Source organism: Oryzias melastigma, linkage group LG12 (assembly GCF_002922805.2).
Source record: "Oryzias melastigma strain HK-1 linkage group LG12, ASM292280v2, whole genome shotgun sequence".
Lineage (NCBI taxonomy): Eukaryota > Metazoa > Chordata > Actinopteri > Beloniformes > Adrianichthyidae > Oryzias > Oryzias melastigma.
The window spans coordinates 12,136,279-12,148,715 of record NC_050523.1 but is presented as its reverse complement, the minus strand read 5'-3'; the positions used below and the strand labels follow the sequence as shown (position 1 = coordinate 12,148,715).

Here is a 12,437-nt window from a genome sequence, read left to right as displayed (position 1 = left end):
ACTCAGGAGCTCAAAAGACACCTGAGAAGCCTCAGCCCACACCCACAGCCCTGAAGGCATGCATGCTTGCACATTCTGGTCAGATGACAGGAGTGGCGCAGCTTCATTCCAAGACACTACAAAGATGTGGTCAAACCAGATGTTTTCAGATTGGATTTACTCACATCAGTGTTGGTAAACCCTTTGTCTTCTTCTCTCGCAAGAAAAGACAGTTTATAGAAATGAAAACCAATCAGGAATGATTTTGATCAGTCATATGAGAAAGAATTTCACCTTTCTTCTAAATGTCAGCTCATTATTTCCTACCACATATTAAAATGACTTAGCTATAACTACATAAACTGCTTAATAGGACAAATTAAGGGGTTTTTAAGGGGTTTTCCTGTCTTTCAATCTCAGTTTTTTTAAAGAGTGAAATTCAAAACTGTATTCCTGTAGGTAAATCTGTAGTTTTTGATTTCTAACCTTCTCAGTGTCTAATTTAACTTAAACAAATAGTGTAATTTATTGACAACAATAAGTCATTTTTCATTTTTTAATTCAAAAAGCATCAGTTGTTTTCATCAGCATTTCAATGGGGGAAAGATGCATTTCTTTGTCCATAAATTGTCTTAAAAGTATGTTTATTTGCTTCTCTCGTTATTTATATGAAAATACTTCTGAGTACATACACTATTACTGAACTACATTTAATAATGTATGAGTTTTTATTTTTATTTTTTGAAAACATTACATATAATAAATGCATCAAAATAAATAAAATAGAATTAACAGAATTAATATATTACATTAATTAATTTAAACGTAATTAATAATCTATGAGTAATTTTTATTTCCAAGTAAATTACTTAAATTGTTTCATAATAGCAGTATTTTATTGCTTTTAACATAAATTCGACATATAAGTTTCAATAGTTGTCAGTTTTATGTTTTTGTTTATGTTTCACATTGGAAGTTATGGCGAAAATTATCAAACTGTCAAGTTTTTTTTTTTCATATATATATAATAACTTTTAACCTGCAGCCCCCCGAACCCCCTTGTCAGCCTGTGCTGGTGATGCAGTTCCACTCCTCGCCAGCAGGGGTCAGGCAAGGGAAAACCCACTAGTCGCGTGGCTCGCTTCAACTGTCAATCATCCTCGTCTGACTGTCTATGGTTCCGCCCACCGACCTGGACACTTTTAGCCCGCAATTTTTTTCCCACTTTTCCTTAAGATTAAATTTCAATGTTTTGTGGTCGCTGTACTCAAGTATCACTGCCTTACGCGCTCAATTCATTTAAAAATAAAATTATCTCGTGACATTCCTTTAATAAAGTTTTGACAAAAATTCTGGAATCTTTTTCAACGAAACTTTATTGACAAATAATGCACATACAGATTTTTTAAAAACTTTATTCAGGACATTTACCGGAACATGATATTCAAGTGAAGAGCAAAGAAAAATAAACTAAACATCAATTGTAAAAACAACAGAAATAGAAAATACCATGTTATTTTGTAAAGCTGAGACAGATAAGAGTTTTTTTTTGTTGGCACTGGTATAAACAGTGTGTCTGAATAACGTTTAATTTGAGCAATTAATTCAAATAAATTTGTAGTTTTATTTCTAATTGTGGTTTTAGGAATACAGTTTTTTTATATAAAATCAGGAGGTTTATCAGATAAACTTTTGAAGATTGTTTATAATCTTAATAAAACAAAACACAATGTTCTTCCAATCAGGAAGAAATTGAGATAAATAGATTAATAGATACAGTTGTTCCAAAGTGAGCCCAAACCTTTGCAGGTACTGAATTATTGGATAAAATCCCAGTACGATTTAAAAACATTCCTCTTTGACCTTGTAATTCAACATAAATGTGTTTGGAAGAAGTCGAAGCAGCAGTACTTTCGACTCCTTGGAGGGGATATTATTGGAGCATTGTGATATTAAAAAGAGGAATAAATCTGTTAAAAAAAAGCATTTATTGAAGGATTACACAATACAGAACATAACACAGTAAACCACCAAAATCATCCATTGGAAACAGAAAACAAATACCGAACAACAAACAATTGCAAGACAAAATAAATACAATTTTGTAATGCAAACTTCTCTTTCTTTTTGCTATATCAGCAAGAATTTACTTTAAGCATATTTCATTCACACAGTTAAATAATAAAAAACACATCTCTGACTATGAGTCTGACTATAGGAGATATAACGTAACTTAATGTATTTCTTTGTTCGCGCATTCTTTTTTGCACTTTGCAAAAGTAAACAAAAACTTAACTAGTTCACTACTACTAACTATAACTATTACTATAAGCACTGGTTGTGCAAAGAACATTTATAAGCAAACATCTTTCCTTGGTGGAAATTTGATGCTCCTAAAGTGTATTTAGTGCGATTTCTGCTGCCCCCTAGTGGTGAACAGTCATCCGAGATGCCGCATCTGTACCAACACATTCTTTTGATAGCTTCCTGCATCAACAGAAGCCAAATTCTATCTATAGATGATTGTATAATCATTTATTCTTACATTTTCAGATTCATCCAGCTTCACTGCAGACACAAATAATTCATTATCTCCTGGATGATGATCCAGAATCTAAACCATGAAGTAAAAAGAGTTGAGAAGTTTTAGAGGAAATTAAAATTAAAAATTATATCGTTAGACTGCTTCTTTTTGAACTTTTGAAAGATTCTGAAGAGAGTTTATTTGGTTTATTAAGCATTTATGTTGTCACTATTGTGCTTGTGAGAAAAAATATAATATATGTTGTTTTAAAGAGTGGCACAATTCTGAAAAAGCTGTTTTATCAGCATCTTGATATAAACAGTGAATTTTAAGTTTACATAAATGTTTCTGAAATATTCAGAGGAGACTCTTGTTTGCATATTTAGTTTCTGTAAGTTTATCCTAACCATGCCAAATGTTGGATAAAAGCTTGAATGGAAAAAAACACTGAAGAATATGTTTTAAAATATTCTCAGACATGTAGGAGTGGTAAAATAATCTAAGTTCATCATAAACTCCAATGAAAGTAGAATATTTTCAGTTATATTTCTGGAAAGTTTTTGATGAATGAAATTAGGCAGATCATTTAGTTAATTTGCATGCAAAAGTACACAAAGAGCAATGACTTAAAAGCGGAAGTTGGGCTGTTCAAACTTGTGTTAAAGTTTGGGTTCAACCATTATCAGGACTTCTGGTTTTATGTTTTTGCTTTTATTTCTGTTTCTAAGAAGTCTGTGTCTCCCTGTTTGGACAGCAGGTGTGTCTCCACCTCAGCGTCTCCTTGGACAGGTAGAGTATCGGCTGAATGCTGCTGCTGAAGTCCATCAGGCCAAAAGCGATGTAGTGAATGTAGCACTTGAACACCCCAGGAGAGAAGTACTTCTGGAAGGGGAAAAGAGCAACTGCTGGCAGGTAGTTGAACAGAATGATGGCGAGGATGATGAGGACCATCTTGAAGGCTCTCTTCTTCACTGGATGCATCTCATCTCTGTTGGGCCCGGACTGCTTCAGAGCCCACATGATTGTGATGTTGCACATCACCATGAAGGTAAAAACGATCAGGATCATTGCGGTGAAGACTTTGTCAAAGTTGGGGACGTTTCCTAAGCATTTAATGGAAGCGTACGCCAGGATGATGATCCACACCACCACAGCTAGAGCGGATCTGTAATCGTGGTCCCTTAGCTTTGTGAAGATGACGGGGTGGATCACCGCCATGTAGCGGTCCAGGCAGATACACGACAGGAAGAGGGGAGAGAAGTCTTTGATTCCATAGAAGAAGCGCAGGACGTACCAGGAGGTGCTGTGGTTGAAGAAGACCAGGCTGACCAGCTCCAAAGGAGGGATGAGGCAGAAGAGGACGTCTAACACAGCCAGCTGTGAGATGAAGATGTCAGAAGTCGATGAGTCCTCTTTGTTCTTGTGGATGAGCCAGAGCACCATGAGGTTGGTGGGGATGCCCAGCAGCATGTTGGTGAACTGCAGACTCAGATACCAGATGAGAACACCGGGCATGTCCTGGCACTGCTCGTACGTCGTCTCACCCTCAGACCAGTTTGAAGATCGATGAGAGATGAAGATCAGGGAGGAGTTGGGGGGGAAACCCTCCATGATGAACTGGATGAACTGCAGCAAGAAAAGTAGGATCAGCTGTTAATAGCACATCACAAACAAAAGCAGCAAATCTGTTTATATGCTACAAAACACTTCAAATACAGAGTCGTAAAAAGTCACAATTTGTCTTTTTTGTTACATTCAAATAAACAATATTTAACAATTTATTTTTTCAATCTGGAATTTTAAAACTGTATGACCTTTTTGATTTTTACACTGTGCAAATTCTATACAGAGCTGGTGGGAAAACATTCCCGTACAATATCCAGAAACAGTTCTTAGAAAAAGAAGGAGGATCCAAACTGAGAGGATGAAGGAACCACAACGAAATGTTTCTGTGTTTCTGTGTGTGGCAATAAACTCTGGAACAAGTTAAGTAATAAGCTCAAACACTGTTCGAACATCCATAAATTCAAAAAAATGTATAAGAAACTCTAATTTCACAATATAAAGATGAGTTAAAGATCAACTGGTGTTTGAATAATTCCAAATGTGTGAATGTCTGAACTTGAATGTGATGAAATAATCAAAGTTTTTCTTTTTAGGAACCAATGAGTTTTACACTCTGTAATATGCAGTAATGATTACTGAAATGTTTACTATCAGTATGGGATTGATTTTCTTTACTTGATCTGAAAATGTAGCAATAATTATTGGATTAACGTAATTATGTGTTCAATGGTTATTACATACTGTGTGAATCACAAAATATGGGAGAATTCTTTCAGAGAATAATCAATAAACACTCGATTTGTTAGTTAAAAACTTGATTTTCAATGCGTTATTTGAATATGTTAATATAAAATGGTATTTTGATGATAATCAATGAGTATTACATATCAGTTACATGATGTATGATTGACATTGTTTACTGAAATCATGAAATTATGTTTTATGAGAATAATCAACAAGCTCTTCACTTTGTTACTGGGAACTGAAAAAAAACTTTGGTCTGATCAGAACGAGATTACATAAATATTCAAAACTAAAAAATGAGGCAACCATTAAGGGTGGGATTATATAAATTTCCAAGCAATCAAACTCTACCTGACTTTGGTTAATAATTACAATATTTAATGAATCAAATGTGACAAGTGTGTCTCTGTTTTCAATCATTTCTGTAATGAGCTTGAAATATTTGTGTGTTCTGTCCTATATTTTCCCCCACAATCTACGCTTTAAATAAACCAAATTAAATCCAAATTAAACTTTATTTTGCGACACAGCATGATTACTGTTCAAGTGATGTTTGTATTAGAGCCATTTTTTGGCCAATAACAAAGTCAGGGAAACAGCTGACACAGACATGTCGAACCAAAGAAATAAATTTGATTAGTTATTAAAAATTAATAGAATAATACAATCAGCCCTTTAACACCGGAGCTCGCTTTTCTCCTTCAGAATCTACTGGAATTACGTTGATCGTGACAACGGTTGAAAAGTTACACAAAAAGTTGAAGATTTTGTGTTTAAGCGTCACCGGCGACACCACAGGTGTTAAAGGGTTAAAAATATTAAACATTTTAAATAATATTAAATTTACAGCTAATTTCCTTTTACAGTTATGTAACTGTAGCTTTACGTCACATTCAAACACAGTTTGTGAACACTATCAAGTTACTTTAATTTACATATCGGGTAGCAGATCCAATTATTACATCATTTATGTTTGTTTTTGAACAGTGCGTGTTACTCAACACTTTATACCTAGATACAAACATTTTTTAAACTATCATGAAATACGTTTTTATTGAAATACTTACTGAGGAGGAAAACGACATTAATGGATCTATTTGTCTGCAAGTGGATGCACTGGAAAGGAGCCAAGCGGGGAACAATTTGAATAAAGAAATACTTACAAGTGAAGTTTTGATCCTAATTTTCTGTATGTTCATCCTCCATCTTGATAAAAATGCTAAAAGAACATGTTAAAAACACAATTTTCAGTGAAGTGCATCTTGAAGTTTCTAATATTTTACATTTAAAATGCTTATAAAAACAAACATTCATTATTTTTAATGTAAAAATCAAAAAGTAAACTATTATTTTAAGATATATTCCACAGGATCTTTTCAATGTTTCCATTAGGAGTAAACAAAGTGACGTTAAAGGTCACAGCTTAGGTTGAAATGTCTTAAAGATTTACAACAAGTTTACTGCAGAGGAGAGCGGCTGTGAGAGTTCTGTATTAGTAATGCTGTTATTTTTATTTAAAAAAAAAACACCCAACCTGTGATATATTATCTGTAATTTGACCAAGTACAAAAATAGCATCAGTTTATTGTGAAGTGACAAATTTTGATCGGTAAATAGTGAGTGTAAGGAAATGACTAACAACTAACATGACGAAGAGGAGTGTGTTTTAAAACCCATTTTTGACTTCACACTTGTTAGTGTGAGAATTTTTTAACAAATTATAAAGGAAACATGAACTTCATCTGATAAATATGCACTTACAGACATAAAAAATGTATTTGGTGAAAAATCACTGAGATACCAATGATTTATTAAACAAAAGTACTTCTCTAAAAACACATCAAAACTTCAAAGTTTTAGCGACTCACCTTCGATCGGCTCTCGGGTTGAACTAATCTCACTCATACGTTGCTGTCCAAAAAGTTTCTCACACTTAGGTTGCAAAAACGTCTAACCATTTCCTTTTTTTTAGGTTATCACCCTAACCGAGCTCTGCTGGCCTCACAACACATGCAGCTGAAAAATTGTTTTCAGGAAAGCTCTAACTTTGGAGTTCCTGGAGCTACAATCTTAAAATATCTCCGTATCTACAGTAGATATGGAAATCAGCTACCAGTGTCACTCACCTGGACACAGCAGTCTTTATTTCTTCCGTGTTTTTAGTTTGCAAATTCACTTCCAAATGAACAGGTGGGATCTTCTTTAGGGATGGTCCAATCACACGGGGTGTGTGGGAGCCGCCCTGGATGATACAATGTCTGATGTGGCCCCGGTGGATCCATCACACCTTACAGAAAAAAAAAATTTATGGCGAAAATCTGGATAAAAGTAAAAAACAAGGTTGCAAGAACTCAAGAAAAGGATAAAAATGATGAGATAGCGTCATCCTTTTCATGCCGATTGGCAATGATGCAACTAAACAATGGCGTCTGACGGAAAATCATCAGTAAACAACTGATGCAACCATCATGGAAATGGTATCTGATTAAATTGGCTGTAATAGTGTGTAAGATGTTACATGAGACAAACATGTTTCTCCGATTGTCTTCGCTCCACAGCACTCTTTGACGGCCTTTGACCTTTTAGCAATAATGAGGCAGTTACTGTCTTATAACTCTGCTAATATTGAGAATTCATTACAATTTATGAACTATTTGCAAAGAAACCATGTTGATTATTCCAGCATCTATTAGTGTTTCTTTACACTTCTGTCAGGAGTGATCTGTTTGTGGAGTTGAAGTGAGTTTTAACGGGGTGGTTTCAGCTTATTTAAACAGTTTTAGTGCCTTAGCTTGACCCGCTTTGTTTGCTTTTCTGTGTCTGGACTTGTTTGCGCTCATGTCAGTCCACAAAAGACGTGTCTCCATCCAGCCGCAGAAGCACGGCCTCGGGGTTAATCGGCTCTGCTGCAGAGCTGGAAAACGCTGCAGAAATGCAAGAACTCAAACTGAGAGGATTCTTTCGTGGACAATTTGTGCAAATAATTTGTTTTTTTTAATCAAAATGTTCAACATCAACATGATTTAATGACTTAAATATGACAAAATATATATATTTTAAAACTAAGGATTACTTTTTATTCACTACTTTGATCATTAACTAAACATTTACAGAAATTTATGAATTTAAAAAAATAAAAAACAGAAGTTAAAGTTGGTTTTGACCAAATTCTAAGAATTCTAACTTTTAAGTAGTTCAACTTCTGCAAAAAAAGGAAGCAAAATTTAAAGCTAAAATTATATTTTGAAGTAACAATTAGGTTTTTTTCTGTCACTGATCATTTAAAATCCACATTTAAAATGCAGTGCAAAAGCAAATAAATGGAGTCAACATCGTTTTAAGGTTTTATTCTGACATCTGTGGACTCAGAATGAAGTTTGAGCAGCAAAGAGGAAGTTACAAAAAGTGGGTAACAAACGTGCAGATTTCCCAGCAGTACCAAACAAACATGAGAAAATAATGATTTTCTTTCTACTCTACTCTAAAGCTAGTTTTTCTAAACACGTGGATGGCTTTCAGAGTCTTAAAACCATCTGTTTGCAGCTAAAAGGGAGCTTGTAGAAAGCTGTGACTAATCTGCAGAATCTACATTTTTCACTAAAAATTTCAGATCAAAGCCGATGAGATACAATAAATACATGCAGATTTTGTTAACTCCTTAAAGGGGAATATTTAAAATAACTGAATCGTCCCCTGACATATTCTATCACTTGTACCGTCCGCAGTTTTTAGTTTCTCGTGTGCAAACCTTCAGATTTCTCCGTTCTGCCTGCATCTTTGTAGACCGTTTCTCCGCTCACGATCCACGTTCACTAGAACAGCAGCAGTGAAGGTTTTTCCCCCTCTTGGAAAAAGAGCTTCAACCAAGTCAGTTTCCCATGATCCCATGCAGTTTGTGTTCAGGCGTGAAACAACATTCAAGAACTCTGGATATTTCTTTACATGCCTATAGGAGATACATCATTCTCATCTAGTTATTCCTCTCTTCAGTGTTTAAAACACGTAGATAAAACACTGCAAAACTAGAAAGAAAGATCCGGTAAACACCTTACCATTATTCATTTACATGGATTAAATTTTATTGATTTCATTGATTAAATCGAATTAGCAAACTTTAAATGAAAGATTAAAAAAGTTCACAGCAAGCAGGAGCAGCTGATTTGCTTTCGTCTGATTATGGCGTTTTTATTCCATCAGAAGCTTTATGTGCCGTTTTCTGTGAAACCCGTCTATAAATGGAGCGACGGGGATTCTGGTTCCAGTCTGGAGTGTTTCTGCAGAAAACCCGAAGACGTCAACTCAAAGTGCTTCATCTGCGGTCATTCGGGTCGGCTGAGGAGTGATTGAGACTAGATAGTGCACGGCTGGGTTTGGTGGTGGAGTGGTTCACATGTTGCAGTTGAGGGCCTGTTATGGCTAAAGGTGCTAAAACGAGCGTCGTCCTCAGCTTTCCACAAGACGATTCCTAGTTGAGGTTCTGGGTGGAGGGCAGGACAGCTTCAGATGAAGGTGGAATCCATGGTGCTGGCGTCCTGTGCGCTGCGAGCTCGCGCCTCGAAAAGCTGCTTTATTAAGGCCGACTTCTCTTGCTCCAGCTGCGCGATCCGCTCACTTTTCTCCGTCACCTCCTTCAGGGAAAGAAAAAACATGAAGGTATTCCGGGGTACATTTGTACTAAAATCTGTTGAAGCGTGATGTACCTGAGTGAGGAGTCTGTTCTGGTCCTTTAGTCTCTGGATGGCTTGTGGGGGAGCGGGAGGTGGGGGCTGAGTGCTGGCTGAGAGTGCTGGTGTCGGAGTGCTGGTGGAAGGAAACGACTGCAGAGAGACCAAAATGAAGAGAAACTATTATTTGCCAAAAGTTCTTTTATTACAAAATTGGAGTTTTAACATGTTTTTGTATCATTTTTCTCACAATGGAGGACATAATAAAGAAAATCTCAAAGTATTTCTTTATTCAACTTGTTATGAATCAGGAGCAGATGGTGTTTAAAGAAGTGCATATTCGTGACAGAAAATACATTGGGCACCTTATGAACTCCTGTCGCTCTGCAGAAACTATGTCCTATGTGTGTGTGTGTTTAAAAACGACAAAATCATAATTAAAAGACCATTGGGGACGCTTTTAAACTAGATCAAAAGATGATTGGAGTGGGACTTTAATCTAAACTGATGAGGAGAGAAGGCTAAAAAAATCTATCAGAGAAATATTATCCAACACCACAACTATTTATCACCATTATGGAAAGATTTTTTTTTTATTCGAATACAGATTTTAAACATTTGGAGAATTTTGACAGATAATAAAAAAATACAAATATGTATATTTAATTTCAATTAGATTTGAACTCATTCTGATTCAATTACACATTGGTTTAACTAAATGAATCCCTTATGCTGCAAATTTTCATCAAAAAGTGACCAAATTACCGCAATAAAAATGTAGTTGCTTTGAGGACAAACAGAAAGTTAGTGGAAATAAAATCTCCTGACACAAATCAATGCAAACACTCAGAATACTTTATTTAACAAAAATTCAAAATGCACATTCTGTTTCTGTGCTGTTTTTGTATTAGATGAAGAAATCATGCTTTAATTTCCAGGAAATATTACATTAAACTATATGTGTCACAAACTCACCATTCCTGTGCAGGAAATCAGGTCGTTGAGACAGCGGTTGACTTCTTGCAGTTTAGGGATGAGAACATTCATGCGACTCTGACTGGCCTCAGTAAAGAAATCCTGTGGTAACAATAAAACACAAGTGAATACAAATACTATTCACATCACATCATCCATTTTTATTAAAAAAAATGAGAGAAGTGTCCTTCCTTTACTGAGATTGAGAAACATATAATAGAAAAAATATGAAAACGAGCTAAATTTAGACAAGAAGTGATCACAAATGATTCAGCAACTGCAGGAACAAAAGCTGGACTTCTGAGAGATTTAATGATTGAAAATTATGTTTTATGATGTGTTACAAAAATGTGTCAAAGAGGAAAATAATGAGGGTTTAGAGGGATTTTTTTCCCGTGAACTGGAATATCCCAAATCAACTGATTATATTGGATCAGGAAATCTCAATCTCAGGAAATTGGATCCTCTGTGGCTAGAAAAAGAATCATTATGCAATACTAAAAACACAAAAAATGTCTGATCTATGCTATGGATTTTAAGTGCTCCTTAAATCAGCTGTTTTCTTCTCTAAACCATGTGTGCAACAACTCAAAGAGGTGTTAATGTTGGGGTTTTGTCTATGTGATATAATATGTCACTTTATTGGTTCCCGCCAGCCTTTTAAAATATGTTTTTAAACATGTAACCCAGTAATTCAGGGGATGAAAGTTCATTTTCATGGAATGAGGAAATATTTTGCTGTCATACACATGAAAATGAGTATTATCGGTATGTTTTGTTTAAATATTAATGCAAATATCAATCAGGATATTTCATTTGTTTGTTTAAAAAACTGTGTTTTTCTCTGCAAGCTCAGATATCAGATGAGTTTTATTTATATGATCAGGGAAATTGATTAATTTCGCCGTTTCATCTTACCGTGCACGCAGAGCTTTGTCCGACTTGTCGCTGTCTCTCTGTGACGTTGTGGATCTGGCACTGGTACCAGTCTCGAGCCCGTTCTACCACTTCCAACCCGGCCAGCAGGGAGTCCTTCTCTTGCTCCAGCTCTTTCATTTGCTTCAGCTGCGTGAAACAAAACAAAAAAGAAGGATAACTTTTAGTCCCGGCATTCTCATGGATAGAAAACATTTTCTTTCCATCTTTACACAAAAGCATCTGCAGTACACTCCGGGACAATGGCGCCACACCACTTCTGCTGAACTCCCTACCGTCCAAAACAATGTTTAGAAGAGCGGCAACTCCAGCGCCATGGCAACCACACAGCAACCTAAGAATGGAGTAAACACTGGATCCACTTCAACTATGGGTACCCCCAGTGTGTGTATGTGTGTTTGCGGCCCAGCGGGGCTGTATTGAGTTGTGCTGACCAGGCTGTCCATGCGGCACGCTGCCACAGGCCAGGCCTCAATGCTGGCATTCATCCACACTGTGTGTCATCCCATCGCTGCATCCCTGTGAGCATGTGCTGCTCATTACATCCACCCATCATCACTCCTGCACTCACGACGACAAACACTCAAATTAAAAAAAAAATCCTGAACACAAAATCTAGAAATGAAAACTAAAATATGACCCAGAGTAAGGAAGACTGAATGAAGCAGGAAACCGGTTCAGCCCTTATATTGTGTTCGGGTCAAAATTGACCCATTTTTAATTGTGAACACAATATGAACAAAATTAAATGAAAATTGGAGTGAAGAAAACAGTAAAAAGCAGGACGGATGTACACACATGAGAGCTCCTTTTGAGTTGAATGGGATACAGAAACACAATGATAGCGTACAACAACACAACAAACTGTTTGGCTACGGAAAAACAAAATCACGTTTCAAATTTGCTCTAGAAAGAGTCCTGAAATTATGATGAAATAATCAGAAAAAGAATTCAAATGTTGCATTTTTGGAGATTATTTAGGGTTCGTCAAGCAATTTTAAAGAATAAAATTATAAGCTTTTAAATAAATATGCTCCCCTGATACACAT

The 12,437-nt window shown here is 35.8% G+C and overlaps 2 protein-coding genes across 2 annotated transcripts in view; both read right to left on the bottom strand.

Moving 5' to 3' along the window:
* Positions 1-3,226: 3,226 nt before the first annotated feature.
* Positions 3,227-4,114, bottom strand: LOC112163383 (uracil nucleotide/cysteinyl leukotriene receptor). Its single transcript, XM_024299749.1, has one exon. The coding sequence runs from the start codon at positions 4,112-4,114 to the stop codon at positions 3,227-3,229; it is 888 nt and encodes a 295-aa protein (XP_024155517.1).
* Positions 4,115-8,145: 4,031 nt separating this feature from the next.
* sapcd2 (suppressor APC domain containing 2) overlaps positions 8,146-12,437 on the bottom strand; it is a 9,986-nt gene continuing 5,694 nt past the window's right edge. The window contains exons 3-6 of the mRNA XM_024257732.2: positions 11,371-11,517; positions 10,453-10,554; positions 9,514-9,630; positions 8,146-9,441 (exon numbers count right to left, since the gene is read on the bottom strand). Coding sequence (XP_024113500.1) covers positions 9,313-9,441; positions 9,514-9,630; positions 10,453-10,554; positions 11,371-11,517 — 495 coding nt within the window. The 3' untranslated portion in view covers positions 8,146-9,312. The remainder of the gene's footprint in view (positions 9,442-9,513; positions 9,631-10,452; positions 10,555-11,370; positions 11,518-12,437) is intronic.